At 50.5% G+C, this 20288-nt stretch overlaps 1 protein-coding gene across 10 annotated transcripts in view; it reads right to left on the bottom strand.

The window, feature by feature from the left end:
* Positions 1–20288, bottom strand: part of ARHGAP12 (Rho GTPase activating protein 12) — a 432157-nt gene that overhangs the window by 62687 nt on the left and 349182 nt on the right. For all 10 annotated transcript variants that reach the window (XM_085631848.1, XM_085631845.1, XM_085631846.1 and 7 more), the window contains one exon: positions 11599–11701. In XM_085631848.1, coding sequence (XP_085487974.1) covers positions 11599–11701 — 103 coding nt within the window. The remainder of the gene's footprint in view (positions 1–11598; positions 11702–20288) is intronic.

Consider the following 20288-nt stretch of genomic DNA (forward strand, 5'->3'; position numbering starts at 1 on the left):
AGGTGGTTCGTTACGGCTTTCGGACGTGGGGAACCCCTCGGGTGGACCTGTTTGCCACCCGCGAGAACGAGCACTGCCCGTCATTCTGCAGTCTCCAGTTTCCGATGCAGGGGGCGTTGGGGGACGCGTTTCAGTTGAGTTGGGGCTCACGACTCCTTTACGCGTTTCCTCCCATACCCTTGATTCCTCAGGTTCTGGAGGAAGATTCGCCAAGACCGGGACCAAGTTATTTTGGTCGCCCCGGTCGCATTGGCCAAGAAGGGTGTGGTATACAGATCTTCTCCACCTCTCCTCGTGCCTTCCGCTCCGTCTCCCTCTGAGGGCAGACCTCCTCTCGCAGTCGGAGGGCCAGGTTCTACACCCCCACCTACAGAGCTTACACCTTCATGCCTGGAGATTGAACGGGGTAACCTGAATTCCTTCTCTCTCCCGCCAGATGTGGTGGATGTTATTTTATCGGCCAGGCGACACTCCATCAAGTCCATTTACTCATATAGGTGGTCTAAGTTTGTTAAATGGTGTGGAGAGAGATCCATTGACCCTTTAAAAGCCCATCTTTCTGATGTGCTTCAGTTTGCCCTTTCCTTGGCTCAGCAGGGCTGTGCTGTGGCCACGGTCAAGGGCTATCTATCGGCCTTATCGGCTTTTCTATGTCTTCCTGATCAACCGTCATTATTTAAATCTCTGATTGTACTAAGGTTTATCAAAGGCCTTACAAACAAGTTTCCTCCTACTCCTTTTGTAATGCCACAGTGGGACCTTAATCTTGTCTTAACTTTTCTGATGGGGTCCCCTTTTGCGCCTCTTCATAGTTGTCCTCTGAGGCTGTTGTCCTTTAAGACGGTCTTTCTTGTAGCCATAATCTCGGCAAGGAGGGTGAGTGAGCTTCAAGCTCTTAGTTCTAAAGAACAAGTTACTTACCTTCGGTAACGATGTATCTGTAAGAAACATTAGTTAGTTAGATTCCTCACCTTAGAATATCCCCAGGCGTCAGACTGGATCCGGAAGACTTTTCGTCAGCAATACCCCTTGCGCGTCGCTAGGCGTCGTCTGCGGCTCCGCGTCCGTCGTCGGCGTCGTGCGTCGGAATGACGTCGGAGTACTTAGACGCCGCCCTCGCGCGCTGACGGCAGTTCTTGTACACAGCCTTCCGCGCCAGGAACGCAGAGCCATGCAAGATACCGACACTGGTGCCAAAAAATTCTAGGGCCCTGAAAGGGATAGCCTTAACCCTAGATGTCAGTTCGCAGAACGGGGAGGATGGGTGGATCGGTGAGGAATCTAACTAACTAATGTTTCTTACAGATACATCGTTACCGAAGGTAAGTAACTTGTTCATCTGAAAGAAACACGTTAGTTAGATTCCTCACCTTAGAATAGATACCCAAGCAATACCATCCCCGGTGGTGGGTCTGCGAACCAAGATCACACCAGAAAATTCCTGGAGGACAGAACGGCCAAAGAAGCCATCCCTCCGGACTTGGCTGTCAAGGCAATAATGCCTGGCAAACGTGTGTAGCGAAGCCCACGTAGCCGCCTGACAGATGTCCTGCAAAGGGACACCCCGTCCCAAAGCAGTAGTAGCCGCCGTGGCCCGAGTAGAATGGGCGCGCAGCCCAACAGGAGGGTCCTTTTTTGCCAAGGAATAACAAATTTTGATGCACAAAACGACCCACCGAGAGATGGTCCGTTTGTGCACAGCTTTCCCCTTCTTAGCACCCACGGATCCAACAAAAAGTTGGTCGTCCACCCGGAACTGCTTTGTGTGGTCCAGATAAAAGGAGAGCGCACGTTTTGGGTCCAGACGGCGGAGCCTCTCTTCCTCTTTGGAAGGATGCGGAGGCGGAAAGAAGGTGGGCAAGGTGACAGACTGCCCAAGATGAAAGGGGGTCACCACTTTCGGAAGAAAGGAGGGACGAGGCCGAAGGACAACCTTGTCCGGATGAACAGAGAGAAAAGGAGGCTTTGATGATAAAGCCTGGAGCTCACTCACTCGTCTAGCCGAGGTGATGGCTACCAGAAAAGCAGTCTTAAGCGTCAGCAGACGAAGAGGACAATTATGAAGAGGCTCAAAGGGAGCGCACATTAGAAATGTGAGAACAAGATTCAAGTCCCACTGAGACATTACAAAAGGGACAGGAGGGAACGTGTGAGTAATGCCTTTTAGAAAGCGTGTAACTACAGGGGACTTGAAAAGAGAAGGCTGATCAGGAAGCCGCAAGAAGGCAGAGATAGCAGCAAGATAACCTTTCAAGGTGCCCAGGGCAGAGCCCTGCTGGGCCAAAGAAAGAAGAAAGAGGAGAACCTCAGAAAGAGGGGCAGAAAGGGGATCCACAGCCTTTGCTGTGCACCATGCCACAAATTTGTTCCACCGGCAGGCGTATACCGTCTTTGTGGAGGGACGCCTGGCTGCCAGAAGGATATCACAGACTTCAGGAGGCAAGTCAAATGGCATCAACTGCCGCCGCTCAATCTCCACGCATGGAGGTGGAGGCTGGACAGGTTCAGGTGGAGGACCGTCCCCTGCTGCTGCGACAGAAGATCCTCCCGAAGGGGCAGACGTATCGGAGGATCGGTCAACATACTGAGTAGCTAGGGATACCAGTATCTTCGTGCCCAATCCGGAGCCACCAAGATGACTTGGGCCCGGTGGCGCCTGATCTTCTTCAGCACTCTGGGCAGAAGTGGTATAGGCGGAAAGGCGTACAACAGACCGCAACTCCACTTGTGACGAAAAGCGTCGCCGAGCGAGTGCCGCCTTGGAAATTCCAACGCGCAGAACTGCTGACATTGCGCGTTCTCTTCGGTGGCGAATAGATCTAACCAAGGCTCTCCCCACTGCTGAAAGAGACCTTGCGCCACTTCGGAGTTCAGACGCCATTCGTGATCCATCATGCACCGGCGGCTGAGTTAGTCTGCTCTGGCGTTCAGAGAGCCCGCCAGATGTTGAACCACTAGGGTGACGCCCTGGGTTCCAGCCACGTCCAGAGGCGCAGAGCCTCCTGACAAAGGGTCCACGACCCCAGCCCGCCCTGTTTGTTGCAATACCACATGGCGGTGGTGTTGTCTGTGAACACCTGCACGACACTTCCCCTGACAGAGGGAAGGAAGGCTTTCAGTGCAAGTCGGATCGCTCTCAACTCCAACAGGTTGATGTGGAGGCGAGACTCCGCCGGAGACCAGAGGCCTCTGACCTCCGCCTCTCCCATATGGCCACCCCATCCCAGGAGGGACGCATCCGTCACGACGACATGCTCCAGTTGGGGAAGGGAGAGGCTCCTGCCCGTGACCCAATCGTGGTCCGTGAGCCACCACTGCAACTGCTGTTCAGTGCCCTCCGAGATCAAGACATGGTCGGACAGGTTGCCGTGATGCTGGGCCCACTGAAACTTCAGGTCCCACTGCAGAGCCCGCATGCGCCGCCTGGCGTGATGCACTAGTAGGATGCAGGAGGCCATCAGCCCCAGAAGCCGCAACACTAGCCTGACCGAAACCCAGGATAGAGGCCAAAAGATGGGAATCAGGGCCTGAATATCCCGGACCCGCTGATCCGGCGGATAGACCCGGAACTGCGCCGAATCGAGAACCGCTCCGATGAAGAGGAGCTTCTGAGAGGGACTCAGGTGTGACTTCGGCACGTTGATGGAAAACCCCAGCAAATGCAGGAGATCCGCCGTAGTCTGGAGGTGGGAGACGACTGCCTGGGGCGAGCCCGCCTTCAACAACCAGTCGTCGAGATAGGGGAAGACTGGAACCCCTGATCTGCGCAGATGAGCTGCGACCACCGCCATCACTTTCGTGAACACCCAAGGGGCACTGGTAAGGCCGAAGGGGAGCACGGTAAACTGAAAGTGCTCCTGACCCACCGGGAACCGCAGGTAACGCCGGTGGGCCGGCAGGACGGGGATGTGGAAATATGCGTCCTGCAAGTCCAACGCTACCATCCAGTCTCCAGGGTCTAGGGCAGCTAGAACCTGAGCCAAAGTTAACATTTTAAACCTTTCCTTCCGGAGGAAGGCATTGACGTCCCGGAGGTCCAAGATAGGGCGCAGGCCCCCTTTGCCCTTCTTGGGCACCAGAAAGTAGTGGGAATAACAACCACGACCTACTTCTGGGCTCGGAACGCGCTCGACGGCCCCCTTGGCCAAGAGGGCCGAAACTTCCTCGTGGAGAAGATTCAAATGATCCCCCAAGATACGGTGATGCTGCGGTGGCATGGCTGGAGGGGTCGTCTCGAAGGGGAGGGAGTAGCCCCTTCGGACGATTTGCAGCACCCACCTGTCCGATGTGATGGACCGCCAGTGGAGCAGGTGATGGCGAACTCTGCCGCCCACTGGCGTGGAATGGGCCTGAAAGCTCGGACTAGGAAGGCTTTGAGGCGGATGCTGCTGGGGTGGATGTGGGCTGACCGCGTCGTCCTCCAGAACCGCCTCGGCGGAAACCACGTCCGCGACCGCGCGCAGGTTGGTTCTGCGGCTGGTGGCTAGGCTGACGTGAGGAGGCACTCCTTCCTTGGCCACGAAAGGCGGAAGTTTGCGACCGCGCGGCCGAGAGGCCCAAGGACTTGGCCGTAGCCCGGGAGTCCTTAAAGCGATTCAGCGCACTGTCCGCTTTCCCACCAAAAAGGCGAGTGCCATCAAAGGGCATGTCCATGAGAGTGCTCTGGACATCCCCCGAAAAGGACGTGGACCGCAGCCAGGTGTGACGTCTAAGCGCCACCGTGGTAGAAATCGCCCTACCCAGCGAGTCCGTAGTGTCAAGCCCACATCGGATTGCATGTCGTGCTGCATCCCTCCCATCGGCCAGAGCCTGGGTAAGTCGTGTCTGGACCTCCTCCGGGCACAGGGGCAGCACGTCCTCCACCGTATCCCACAGAGAGTGGGAATAACGGTCCAAAAGACAGGCGGTGTTCAAGGACCGCAGACCCAAACTAAGGGAGGAGAACAGCTTTTTGCCAAACTGTTCCAGTCTCTTGGAATCCCGGTCCGGCGGAGCGGTCGGGAAGGAGGATTGGGAGGTAGAAGCCTGGATAACCAGGCTCTCGGGGGTGGGGTGTTGGGACAGAAAACTGGGGTCGCCCGGGGCAGGGCGGTGGCGCCTGGCGACGTTCCTGTCCACAGGAGGGACTGTGGAGGGCTTGGACCAGGTGCCCTGCAGAACGTCAATGAGGGCCTCATTGAATTGCAGCAGAGGCTCAGTGGAGCTTGCTGCAGACTGAAGCACCTCAGTGAGGACGTTCGTCCTCACAGCCACGGCAGGTAGCTCGAGCCCAAGGGCTGCGGCCGCCTTGCGCAGCACCACAGAGAAAGCAGCACCCTCCTCCGAAGCCACAGTCGGAGGAGAGATGAATCCAGTGTCTGGTGAGGTATCCAGACCACTGGCCTGCCCCAGTTCATCTGCCCAGTCCTGTGACAGCTGAGCCTGAACGGCCATAGGGTCATCGGACCCCTCCCATTCGCCCCCGTCATCTGATTCCTGGTAAACAGGACGAAGGAGCGGAGCCGGACGATAGACATAATGTGTCTCTAACGGCACCATACGCGGCGTCCATCGATGCCGTAACGGCGCCGGATCCGGAGCGGGGCTGAACTGGGGCTCGACGCCGAGCGGGGCCGGCGTCGGAGGTGGAACCGGTGTCGACGCCGGCGGAGGAGGCGTGACGAGGTCGACCGGCGTTGGCGGGGACGGGTCCCTCGGGAACCTGCAGCGTCGGGGCCGGAGCCGCCGGCATGCAAGGTTGCCCAGTCGGTTCCGCGGGGCACGAAGGCACGCCAGCGGGCGTCGACGGCGGAGCCAGGCTCCTCATGGCCGAGAGGAAGGCACCGACTTCCACCGGCGTCGCGTCAGTCCCAGGGACCGGCGGGTTTGGGGACTTGCGCGGCGCCTGCGGCACCGCTGGAGCCGCGGGGTGGAACCACCCTGACCCTCGGCCGAGTCGCGCGACCGGCGAGTGGAGTCCGAAGAGCGGTGTCGCCTCTTGGACTTCTTGGAGTGCTTCGACTTACCCGAAGACTTGGAGCCAGACGAGCGATGATGACGTCGGCTGCGGCTCCGCGACCGATCCTTGGACCTCCTCCTGGACCGGGATCGAGAGGGGCGCGGAGCCGAGTGGCGAATCTCGAGGAGCTTACGGGACCGCTCCCGTCTAGCCTTCGAGGTCAGGGCCTTGCAGTCCGAACACGACTGCGCGTCGTGGTCGAGGCCCAAACAGTAAAGGCACCGGCGGTGATGATCCGTAACCGACATCAAGCGGTTGCAGTCAGCACAGGCTTTGAAACCAGGCATCCTACCGGCACCGGAGTCGAGACAAGATCAAAAAGGATCAAAAAAGTTAGTCAAAAAAGACTAAAAGGGGTAGCTCTCCCGGATCTGCGCTTACTGGTGCGGAAAAAAGAAGAACTGACGTCAGCGCGCGAGGGTGGCGTCTAAGTACTCAGACGACGTCATTCCGGCGCACGATGCCGACGACGGACGCGGAGCCGCAGACGACGCCTAGCGACGCGCAAGGGGTATTGCTGACGAAAAATCTTCCGGATCCAGTCCGACGCCTGGGGATATTCTAAGGTGAGGAATCTAACTAACGTGTTTCTTTCAGATACCCCTTTTTTAACATTACATGCCGAAAGGATGGTTCTTAGGCCCAGGCCTGCTTGCTTGCCTAAAGTAGTCCCTGTTTTTTATCCACCTCCTCATCCTTCCAAAGAGGAGGAAAGGCTTCATCGTCTGGACCCAAAAACGAGCTGTCAGCTTTTACTTGGATAGAAAGAAGGACTTTCGTCTGGACAATCAGCTCTTCGTGGGTTATGTTGAACATTCTAAAGGAAGAGCGGTGCACAAGCGCACTTTATCGAGATGGATCATCCTTGCCATCAAGATCTGCTATGCCCTGGCTGGTAAGGTTCCTCCTGAGGGTATTAGAGCTCATTCAACTAGAGCTAAATCATCTACATCTGCTTTGGCCAGGGGTGTTCCTGTGGCAGATATTTGTAAAGCCGCGACTTGGGCCTCCCTCCATACTTTCGCAAAGCATTATTGCTTGGACTCTGAGATGAGGAGAGAGGGCCACTTTGCGCGCTCTGTCTTGCAAGACTTTTTGGTATAGGAAGGTGGACACCCTCCTCCGGGAGTGGCGACTGCTGTGGGAATCTATTCACAAGGTGAGGAATCCACTGGCAGATGTATCCATCAGAAGAACAAGTTACTTACCTTCGGTAACGCTTTTTCTGGTGGATACAGTATCTGGCTGTGGATTCCTCACTGGCCCACCCGCCAACCCGTTGTCCACCTTTGTATGCCTTAAAAGAGGTCTTGTTTGAGATGCTGTTATGCTTTCTGTACATTGGTAGGAAATGCTTGTTTTATTTAGCTTTCCTTTTGTAGAAGTTCTTTTTTTAGATTTGATTGTATATTGTATACTGTGTATACTTTGAATCTGTCGTTGGTCCACCTGTGAGGCTCGGAAAAAATGGGTGGAATGGACGTCATCACGCCGACGTGGCTTCCTTATGGCTCCGGTGACGTCATATGGAGTAGCGAGCGGAGCCGATGCATTATGACGTCGTCGGCGTAGAGAGCTGGGGAAAAAAGTTCCATGGAATGCTGGTGCAGGGGATATTCACAAGGTGAGGAATCCACTGGTAGATGTATCCATCAGAAATTGGTGTACAGTGGTTTGATAATGAGATATTACCTCCACCTACTTCATGCTTTAGGTTTCAAATACAGCTCATGATACTTCTCATGCGGTATACTTAGACTATGTTTAGACTTCCATCGTTAGTGGTCCCCCAGGACTGGTTAATCATTTGTTGAGTCTCTCTATTTGATGATCACACTTTTGTATGTTCAGTTTATTCAATCGTTATGCAGTTTCTCAAGCAAGATTATCACTACTAAACAAAGTTATTACCAAGTAAAAATCATCAATTCCCCCTACGCATAAAGCAGGTGAACAAGTCAGCATTATAGACATGTAGGCATTTCTTACTGATTCATATTGAGCTATGTTTTCCACGGAGGTGCGTTTTCTCCTCTCGCCATTCCTTTTGTAAACTTTGGGAGAGGGGTGTATTGTTTTATGGTTTCGTGTTTTTCTGTTTATCTACTTTTTGTATCAACGCTCGGAAGAAATGGTAATCACTAAAGAGAGTTAGAGAAAGAGCATCCTTCCCTCAACACAAAGATACACACATTATGATCACGGTATAGTGTCAGTTCGTAATTAAAGTCATGAAGGTCTATCTAATACTACTCTGCCTTAAATCCTAGACACTTTATCAAACTATAGTCGATATACAAGGACTTTTGTGTTAAACTGCCTATAGCTGGCTATTCACAACTTTGAGCAAACCGCTAGTTCCTACCCGGGAACTACACTATTATAAAACTTAACCCATGACAAATCCTCCATAGAATATGGAGATCATTTCTTTAAATGTGAAAGGGTTCAACCACCCAATTAAAAAAAAAAAAAAAGAAAATCTTTCCTTATTTATATAAAACTATGAGGATCTAATTCTTCATGAAATCAAGATGGACTCTACACACATCACTTCTCTTCAGAATAACCAATGTTCTGATGTAGCATGCTCCACTGCTGTTAGTAAAAAAACAATGGCGTTCTGACCCTGATTGTTAGGAAATCAGGCCTAAATTTGGTGCCTAATTTATCGGGCAAACAGAGTAGATGGATCGTATCCAAACTCCCCAAAAACTACGAGTTCTTCGTGGTCAATGTGTATGCGCCAACAGCAGCTGACCCACCCTATTGAATTGACCCGTTGACTCAACTCCGAATGATCCCAGAATCCTCAACTGTTTAACCTGGCAATGGATCCTACAATAGACAGAAACTCACAGTTCTCATACCGTACTAGCAAAAGCCATAACATTCCTGAAGAATAGACTGTCCAGTGATATACACATACTCTGATATGAACTAGAAAACACAAAACTCTGAAAGTCCCATACAGTTACAATCACACTAGACAAGGAAAAAGCGTTCAACAAAGTTGATTTAAATTATTTAAAATTGGTCCTGGAGAAGTTCAACCTAAGTGAGTCCCTTATTCGAATGATAATTTAATTATACCACAACCTGACAGCTAGGGTAATAGCGGAGGGCTTCATATCGAATGCATTTCCCTTGAAACAAGACAAGGCATCCCCCCGCTTGCCGCCTCTCTTCCTCTTAGCTTTAGAAACTTTTGTTTACACCACCTTCGTGAAAATAAATGGAATATCAGGGGTATCATTCAGTAAACATAACATAAAATTAGATGAATACGTAGGCAATATGTTAATTACCAGAAGGGCGGTCCCGCCTCTATTTCCAAGTTAATTACATCAACTCCAGAATTTGTGGCGATCTCAGGCTACACACTCAATATGGTCAAATCCAAAGCTAAACTGCTTAATAATATAGGAAATAAGGATATCCTTGGAGACTCAGGCCTCGCATGGCAAACAGGCTGTATTAAATATATAAAGGAATAGAGTTCTCTAATGACATCATCACTACTTTAAAGTTTAACGAAGACTCACTCATGACTTAAAAAGATCAATACACTCCTATATGGATGATCACCTAAATTCCTATCTTGGTGGGATAGGGCAGAGTCTCTAAAAATGATGATTACTCTCCTGGTCAATTACCTAATCAGTATGTTGCCCATGTCCCTTTCAGAAGACTTCCTATTTAAAATCGAGAATGCTATCAACAAATTCTTATGGCACAAAAAAAAGAGAATATCACTAAAAAAACAGACTTTTGAAAGGTAAAAGTGGCATAGGCCTCCCTAACTTTAGGAAATACCAAACAGCATATTTATTCAAACAAGGCACTAACTGGTTTCTTAAAGATGCAGATTATATATCTGTCTGGGTAAATTTTGAAAAATCAATCCTAAACAGCAAATCTACTAGCGCAAACCTAACAATGCACAACCCCCATCTTCTACACTTCAAATATATCCTGAATAATCCCATGTGACTACCACTCGAAAATTCTTAATTCTAACCTGTCATCCATTTGGCTCATTCCTAAAATAACCCGTTCTATTGTCCGAATGGTCAGAAAAATGGATAAACCTGGTCAAAGACATCTTTGATGACAACCTCCCACTTCCGTTCTCCATGTTACAATCTTGCTTCAGACTAGATAACCTGTAGCTTTATACATTTTTGAGATTAAACAACCAGATATCAAAAGGAACATCACTAAAAGGTAACCCCTCACTCCCGACTCATCAAAAATGTGTACAAAGCGGGACATATTGTATCTAAGGTGTGCAAGGTACTCCTATCTATATCTCACAGATCCAAAACTCGTAATGAGCATAAATGGGAAGCACAGCCATCTAAAAGTAACCTACTGTTTTACTGGGAATATATAAACACAGTCCCATCCTACTGAGTTACTGCGATAACATCTTTGCATTTATTAAAACACTTTACATATTTACTCCCGCACCCAAATTCTCATATATACTTCACGGACCGCTAGGTCCTCAAATAAAAAATGAGGCAGATGGTTATCTACTATAGCTAATTTTAAACTCTTGCCTGCAAGCTCATTCTCACCACCTGGAAGAACTTTGCCATAATTTCATTACATATGTGGCGCGAATGTCTCACATTCCTAAGAGGTGTGGACATCTCTCTACAGCGCACCACTTGGAACCCATCCCACAGACCCATGTGGAACTCACTTGATGTCTCCACAATCCACTTTGAACCTCCATAAACCCAAACACCACTTACTGATGACAGACATATTTCCTTAGACAAACATGACTCTGGCTGCTCCATACTTACGACCTCCACTAGCCAAACAATTGATATCAATACCTGATCCTTATCCACTTGCCGCTGGTAATGACCGCACTGACTAGTCCTAGTGTTGACTGTTTGTTCTGCTATGCATATAAATAACATGAAGATGGTTATCTAAACAAAATCAATACATCTCATCTAATGTTTACTTATCCAATCGCGTACAATACTCTCCAAATTTGTCAATTCATGTTCAGCATGTTTTCCATTTGAAATAGGTGACATTACTAATGTGAACATTATGCACTCTGTACCCCACCCTTCTTGCATTCTGTATCCATTTTCACTGTGCCGCTCATGATCGACTGTACCAATGACATGCAATTAATAACGCCAACCACTACCTATCGCCTTATATTACGTTTTCAAACTGTCCCTGTTTGCATCACGCATATAAATGTTTATAAAAACTAGTTGAAATCCAAAAAGAATACAGACTTCCTAATTGTGATTCGGAGAGGGACGCAATTAGGAAATCAGTACTTTCAATGTTAGTACATCTAGCCCTTGGACTCCCTGTGCCTAAGAAATGAATATGACTTTGGGTCATGTAACTGGTGCTCATGTAAAGTGCTCCAATAACTTCAGGCAGAGTTTGCGTGATAAAAAAACCCAAAATGCTAGATGGCGGTTTGACTAATGGTTGTAAAACCGTATAATTATCATAACTGAGGCTTTTTTTGCAGTTCACAAAGGCCCAGCTTCCTGAGAAAACTAAGTATAACATAACATGCTGTTCCAGTCAGAATCCAATAAGACACTTACATCTCGATTTTTTGGAGATTCGGTTGTCTTTTTCTTTATCCTGCTTTTCTACACCTGGAGAATCTGGAACTTCATCTTCAATCCCTTCGTCAGACTCCACAGTCTGCATCATTAAAGAAAAACATTCATTCTGTGTTACTGATATAAGGCTAACAGCACATTGCGATTTATGTGGGAAAAATACACTTGGAGAGTACTAAAAGCCTTTGTTTTGAATGTGATTTTTTGTTTTCAAGTTCAGGCCCAATATGTAAACACTGTAAAACAGAGTATGGGTAAAGGAAGAAATAGCTAGGCTTTACATGTAGTGCTTCGTTCGATCCCTCTCTTACTTCTTGCATGAACCACACACCAAAGCGCCATTGAGTTTACACCTCACCCTGATCTGTTCTTTAATTTAATAATTGTAAAAGGATTTTAAGTCCAGAGCCATGGCATTGATCACAGCAGATCCATCTCCCTCTCAGAACTTGGCTTCATGTACCCCTCTAAAAATTATTTTGCATAAATATGTTCCTGCAACTTCAGCATAAACACTGTCCTTCCTCCAAAGATGTCCTTCGTCTCAAGCCTTCAACTATAGCCTCACCAAGGACAGGGTTGCTTCACATACACTTCAAGGACAGTGTGAAGAGAGCTGCTGGGAAGGGCTGAGCGGTGGAGCGGTGATTTCACCAACATAATAGCAGATCACTGTTCAACCACTAGGACCAGCTTACAATGACAGCAGTTGCCTAAAATACCTTGCGTCTCTAAAAGCTGCCCTCAACTCCGCAGCATATCTGATCACTAGTCAAAATAAATGATATTACACAACTTACCCTCATCATTGTCTCTACTGATACACCCTCTAAAGCCCATATGAGCTTTAGAGTATCATCTACAAAGGCATCTACAGTAGCCACCACCTTCGACAATCAACCCACAGCAGTCAAAAAGATCTCCCTGTAGCCTAGCTGGACATATTATGAAAAGAAAAAAAAAAGAAATCTGGGTCCTCACAGACAATGAAATTACCAAACTCAATTAATCCCTGCTTCTCCCCAACCTTCTTTATTGCAACGAAATTCTCAGACCTCTTCAACACCAATCTCACAATCAAAACCTCAGTTTAGAATATCTGCTATTCCTCAGGTGCTGGTAAGGCTTATTTATTATATAATTCCAGTCCTAGAAGGTTTAGTATTTACCAAATATCGTAAAATAGCATTTAAAGGTTGCAAATTTGTATCCCAGAGCAATGTTGGAGGCAGATGTCGTGACCATGCAGCTGAAGGCAAAAACGGGGAATACTTTCATCATGCCTCTTCTATTCAGAGGTCTATCTTAATTACCTACAAATAAGGACCATTGCCCTTTTGTGTTTCTCTACACTATTAATCATCAGTTTATTGTAGGTAAAGCCAGACTGTCCTATAGTAAGCATTCTGCTTACCGAATGCCCCATTTTAAATAAAGCCATCAGTGTCTACTTCAAACAGCCTTTTCAATACAAGCGGTACTTGGAAGGTCTGGAGCATACTCCAACACAAATGCAGAGATAACACTTAGCCACAGAAAGAATTAAAGACAGACAGCTAAAGTAAACGCTGTTGAGATCTACATACAGACAACGAGGAAGCAAGGGTTAAAGAGACGGACAGACACTAGTCACAGAGAAAAAGATCCACATAATTCCCCAGAAATAACCAGACTAGAGAGGACATAGAATCCATGTAGGATAGTGGATGTGTTGTGGTTGCGACACCTCACCATGTAATAATGGCGCAATCTTTTTATTTATTTTTTTACTTTATTTATCATTTTAATCACAACAATATATCAATTACAATGCAAAACATTGGCAGGTAGATTTTCACAAGTCCATAAGTATCAACACTAATTCACAATACACATATCTGATTGGGGCCCATTTCCGTCTCAGGCATAATTGGCAATATATTAGGGCGCATTCAATAATTACCCTCTGCCCTGTTTCATGCTGTTCGCGCGCCTGATCAGTACGTGTAATAGCCTAGAAGCGCTAACTTGATCATGTATCGCATGGCCACATCACCCCGTGGCATGTTCGCCCTGTCTGGTTCCCCGTCACGTGTGACTGTTGGGTGTATCTCGTGAAACTTGCGATTGTAGGTAGTCCCCAAGGGGCTGCCAGATATCTTTGGGTCGCGATGTGGGAGGTTGTAGTTCCGCATACAGTTCACTCATGGTGTCGCAATAAGACATACTCCTGAGCCAGTTCTTAGCAGTGGGTTTCTGTCTGATGCCCCAGCGAAGGACTATTTCTCGTTTTGCCAATAACATGGCTATTGCTATAAAGCGGCACACGATCTTGGGCAACGGCTCCACGTATCCCAACAATGCAATCAAGGGACTAACCGGTATCTGTGTTCCCACCATCTGTTGTATTAGGTCATGTATGTCCTGCCAGTAAGCTTGCAGAACAATGCAGGTCCAAGTCATGTGGAGGAAGGGTGCGGCGTGAATGTGGTGCTTTTTATACGTGTCATCTGTTGTGGTGTAACATAGGCCCTTCGAAGCATCTTGAATTGTAGAAGTTTGTGTCTATGATTGCATGAAACAAGCTTGATTTGTTTACAACACCCCTTCCAAATGGTGTCTGTCAGTGGTTGTCCTATGTCCACTGACCAGACGTCCCTAATTTTTGTGTCCTGCTGGGGTATCAACGCTAGGTTGGCTTTATATAGTCTGGAAGTGATATGTTCACCGCCGTTGTCCGTGATTATACACGTAAGGGGGCTGAACTCCAACGGTGCTAGCCACGGGTATGTGGGGATTGTGCTTCTAAGCACACTCTGTAACCTAGCCTTTACAAAGTGGTCCTTGAACTTGGCTGACGTGAAACGTGGGTCTTCCGTGCGGATAAAAGCGTGTGCCCCGGGAACAGATCCCCTATTGTTGCTAATTCCAGCCGAGTGAGGGTACGCTGGGTTCCAATTTCTATCATGGGGGAAGCTAAGGGTTCATGAATAGCGGCAGTGCTGGGGAATACATCGTGGATCCGCCCTTTCTCATGAGCAATTTCTTGCATGCCCAACTTGTTGTGGATAACGGTTGAGTATCCTGTGGGTCCCGTGGGATCCCAACCGGTGGTACTATGGCGTTGAGCGGAGTGGGGGTCAGCCAAACCTCTCTCTGTCTTAGCATATGGAATGCAGGCGTATGGATGATACCAGTGGTAGGCATATCCGCACTGCGCCACCAAGCAATAAAAATGAAGATCTGGGACTCCAAACCCCCCCCCCCCCCCCCCCCCCGTCGTATGGGAGTGTCATGGTGTCCCAGCAAGCCCTGGGCTGCTTACCTCCCCATACCAAGCGTATGAGGTGTCTACACAACTGTTTGAAGAACAGGTTCGTCAATGGGAGGTGGGGGCCAACATTGAGAGAAATCGAGGGTTCCCCTGCCCCCGGACGCCGTATGCACACTCCGGGACGAAGGAGATTTGATCGGCGTAGTGACAAAATGGCGGCCGTCTCCCTGAACTGATCAGCAGAGCACAACCTGGAAGCGACGAGAGCCAGAGATCTGAAGGGGCGTGCGCTTTCCCCTGCGGGCGGCGTAGACCGAACTCCTGCGGTGAGCCCCTGCTCCCCCTCCGCATGCCGACAAGCGAATGTGGCGGATTGCAAGGATGCGGCTCGCGGATGATCCTGGATGCACCTGGCTGTAGCGGCGAGGAGTGCTGTGGCGGGGGTGCGTCGGAGATGGCCGTACAGCCCTGGCATCGGGCCGAAGAGAAAGAACGACTGCCCCGGCGCCTGTAGCATTACAGCGCTGAGCTGACGTGGGAGAGGTGCGAGCTGGAGTCGTCGAGGGGTGTGCACCTTCCCCCCCCTGAAAGCGGTGAAAGCTGAACACCTACGGCGGGGCCCCTGCTCTCCTCCCGGCACACTAAACGGCAAGTGCGGTGGCTCCCGGCGGTGCAACTCGCGGGTGGTGCCGGGGCGCCCGGCGGAGACGGCGCAGAGGGCTGAAGTGCGAGTAAATGGAGGGCAGCCACATAACTTTGTGACCCCGAGGTGCTGTACTACCATTGGGGGCATTATAGGCCCCTAGAATCGACTGCAGGTGGCTGGAGGTGCCGCTGCCTGATGACTGGGGCGTTAGAGTTGCCTGCAGAGCAGCCCTGCATTGCGCCACAACCGGGAGGAGACGGGAAATTCCCAGTGCAGCGCTGAGAAACCCTGGCTGCGGGACTGCGGGGAGATGCTCGGGCCAGTTGAAGTGTGGCCTCTGATTTACAGTGGGGATTAGCCGAGCGCCCCAGCTGGGAGAAACTGCGGCAGCGAAGCTGCTTTGAGCCCGGAGATCATCCTCCAGCGCCAGTGGTGGGTACTGGGAGCGGTGCAGTTATCCAGCGGACGACTCAGACATAGGCTGAAGCGCTTCGGAGGTCCTAGGCCTGAGGACGTGGACGGCTGAACACCCTGCGGAGCCGAGTGGAGTGGTACCGCTGATGGGCATCCTGCATATTGAAGTGCTCTAGAACTGGGCTTGCTGTGTTTGCTGGATAACTGTGTGTTGGGACCTATTGCATGCTAGCTGGTTTTCGAAAGTAACGGCATGGAGAGCTCCACTGGACCATTTAAGGTTTGAGAACTGAGATCCAGGCCACAGTGGAACTAGTGGAACTGGGACATCTGCGCTTGGGGACTGGACAATTTACTGGAAAGTGGCCTGCTCCGTGGGGGCCCCCTGTAGGAAATGAGAGCCTAGACGGTGCCTCCGGAGGCGAGATGGACAACGAGGGCTAGAGACCTGTAGTGTCTGCATTCTTGACAGCTGAGGACCCACGTTGCCGAAACACAAGAGGTGCGGGATGATGTGACTAGAACTGGGGTCTCTGAACATTCGCAATCATGGGGAAGCTGCGCGGCAGGCAGGGGGGGAGCGCACCCAGAAAACGAGTCGGCGGAGCAGAGAATGCAGGTCATGGCTGACCCGCACCCTGAGGGACTGATGCAGCAGCAGGTGGACCAGATCCTCCGAGCAATCACGGACATGAAAGAAGCGCTTCAACAGGACATTGCTCAAGTGTCGTTGGGGCTGGGGCTCCTATGGGCTGATCATGCAAAACTCGTCGACCGGGTGAAGCAGGTTGAGACTACATTGGAGGTCTTAGAACCATCTCAGAAAGCATTAGATGTTCAAATGGGTGATGTCACTCGCAGGCTTCAAGCGTTGGAGAAGAGGGCCGGAGACGCCGAAGGACGTAATAGGCGGAACAAAGTACGAGTGGTGGGTCTTCTGGAAGGAGTCAAAGGAGACAGTATGATAGACTATCTGGAACAGTGGCTGCGCACTGAGGTTGCTCCGGAGGGCCTGACTCCATTCTACACTCTAGAGCGAGCACGCAGGGTGCCCCCCCTGGTGCGTCAATACAGAGAGTGCAGTTGAGGAACGAAGAAAAGTTGCATAATGGGACCATTACCTGAGTTAAAATGTATTACGTGGAATGTACGGGGGATGCATACGATGATGAGACGCCATAGGGTTCATGCTTATCTGGTGCGTAGAGGGGTGCAGATAGCTTTTCTCCAAGAAACCCATATGGACCGAGTTGAAGGCCAGGCACTACAGCGCCGTTGGAGGGCAGCTTTTTTATACAACGTATTCTGCTTTTGCCAGGGGTGCACTGATTTGGGCGGGGTTCCTTTTCAGCCGACCCAGCAACTAGTGGATCCCGAAGGACGGGAGGGATGTGACGTTGTGCAGTGTGTATGCCCCTAATGTAGAACAGAAATCCTATTTTGCTAAACTGTCAGGGAAACTGGCGTCTTTCCTGACCGGTTCAGTGCTATTGGGGGCGATTTTAACTCCGTCACAGATACTGAGTTGGATAGGTCGCACCCGCCACTGCCCCAGGCGCCTGTACACAAGCTTTCGAAAATCCGAAGGGATTGGCAGGCCGAGTAGGGACTGACTGACACATGGCGCGCGCAACACACAGGAGAACGGGACTACTCTTATTATTATTCCCTGCATGATTTACATGTGTGGCTGGATGCGGTGTTGTGTTCCCCGGATGTTCATGCGTTGGTACGCTGTAGTGAGTATCTGGCGAAGACAATATCAGATCATAACCCACTGCTCCTAGCGTTGAAATGGTCTCGGGAACGGCCTGCTATCCCCACCTGGCGTTTACGCCCGGAAGCTTTGGAGGACTCGGTGTTTCGCGCTGAAGTGCGGGAGGGTAAAGAGCATTATTTCCTCAAGAATGAGGGGACGGCATCGGCCCTGGGTCTGGAATGGGATGCATTTTAAAGTGGGGATACGGGGCTTATGTATCGCTAAAACAGCAGGGATACGATAAACGCTTTTGCAGGATATAGAAAGGGAGGAGCAGTAGTTACGTCGAGCGGAGAGGGCCCACCCTGGGAATCCGAGAATGCAGGATGAGGTCGTAGCTGCAAGAGAGGAAGTGGCGACTTAAGTGGAGCGGTTACTCTGCTTTGATCATAAGGAGTATTTGGTATGGGCCACGCGAAGAGCGATAAGGTGGGCTCTCTCCTGGCGTGGCTGGCGAGTTCAGCTCTGAGGGGCATGCCCATCCTTGCTTTGACCACCTCAGCGGGGGTACCAGAATATACCCAGCAAGGGATTAATGGGATATTTCTGCCATATTATGCGGAGCTATATGAAAGTAAGTTGCAGGATGCAAATGACGGATTGAGCGAGTTTCTAGCTGGGTTACGACTGCCGCGCCTTGAGGAGGACCAGGGTGAACTGCTGGGACAGGAGATCACAGAGGGAGAAATACGCAGTGCGATAAAACTTATGGCGCGCAAAAAAAACCCCGGGGGCAGACGGATTGCAGATAGAATTTTACTCGACATATGTTGATGCCCTGACCCTCAAACTTCGGGCAGTATACCGAGAAGCCAAGGAAATGGGGAGATTGCCGGTTTCTACTCGAGAGGCTATATTCCCGCTGTTGAAGCCGGGGAGGGACACACTGTCTAGATCGGCATATCGCCAGCTGTCAATGTTGACGATGAAATACAAGATTTTAAGTAGGATTCTTGCGACCCGGCTTCTTCCCTATATGACGCACCTGGTCCATAGTGACCAGGCGGGATTCATCCCGAAGCGAACCACTGCGACACCTCCTAGGAGAGGACCATAGTGATACACCTGATGCAGCAGTTCTCTCTATTGATACTGAGAAGGCGTTTGACAGCCTAGAGTGGCCATATTTGTACCGAGTCCTTCATGAGTTTGGACTTGGAGATTCTTTCGTAGGGTGGACGGAGCTTCTATATAGATCGGCGACGGCACGCGTGCGGACGGGTGCAACGATCTCTTCGACTTGCTGGATTGGGCGGGGCACACGACAGGGATGCCCGCTCTCTCGTTATTGTTTGCCTTGGCCATTGAGCCTCTGGCCTCCCATGCCCGGTTGGGGAGACATTACCCTGGCTTACATCTTCGAGGGGACATGCAATTTATTTCCCTCTACGCGGATGATTTGTTAATGTTTCTCGCGAACACATCGGCGGCTCTAGGGGGCGTGAGGCACTTGCTCCATATGTTTGGACAATATTCAGGGCTGAGGGTGAACTGGGCAAAGACTTGCTTATTTCCGGTGGTGCAGACTGCGATGAACCCTCCCCAGCTGGCGGGTGTTCGCTGGGAGCCCCACTGTTTGCCTTACTTAGGCACTAACATTTACCACGCCTGAGGATTTACTGGAGGGTAATTTGGATCAGGCCATACGCGGACTTAAGGGCAGTATGGCGTTCTGGAGTACATTGCCATCATCGGTAGCGGGGCGGGTGGCGCTCCTGAATATGGTAGCGCTACCGCGTTTATTATATTATTTGCGGACATTGCCGTTGTGGGTACCGGGCTCCGTCTTTCGACAGCTCCGCTCTATGGCTGTTGGGTTTCTTTAGGGGACAGGCAGGAGGCCGGTTGCAATGACTACAATGATACGACCGAGAGCAGATGGTGGTATGGCAGTGCCCGGATGGCCCAGAGGGTTGTTGGGTCCCGCGTTCTCTTATCCTTCATAGTGCTCCAGCAGAAGATGCGGCTTGAACCGCTCAGGGCTGAGGAACGGACGATGAGGATGTGCTGGAACCGAGCCAGCGTCGGGCTGGATTCGCCCACCCATATACCCCGGAGATACCGTTGGGTATGCTCACGGCCTACCCGCATGGTGGGGACTGGATGGCACTGGCTAATTGGGAGGACCTAGGGATACAAGTGCTAGGAGACCTCTATGAAGACGAAACCCTGTTGTCTTTCCAAGCCCTACAGCACAGATATGACCTCCCGCGAGGGGATTATTGGCTGCACTCAGCGCTTATTGCCGCCATCCAACACTATTGGAGGACAGGATTGTCGGAACAGCGAACCTCAATGGCGTGCCAGCACGTAGTAATGGCTGCGGGGACTTAAGGCTATTCCGTGCCTATACAGGCAAATGTTGATGGAGAACCTGGAACCGTTGCGAGCGTTGCAAGGGAAGCGGTAAGTGGACCTTGGCAGGGAAATTCCCGAAAAGACATGGGCTCAGTTGGTTAGGAGGGCCTGGAAGAGCACGAGGAATGCCAGGTTTCAATTGATACATTTTTATGTTCTGCATAGAGCATATCTAATGCCTGCAAAGCTTAACCAATATTTCGAGGCGGCGGCTGCTCAATGTCCGCGGTGTGATTTGG

Source organism: Triturus cristatus, chromosome 10 (assembly GCF_964204655.1).
Source record: "Triturus cristatus chromosome 10, aTriCri1.1, whole genome shotgun sequence".
Taxonomy (NCBI): Eukaryota; Metazoa; Chordata; class Amphibia; order Caudata; family Salamandridae; genus Triturus; species Triturus cristatus.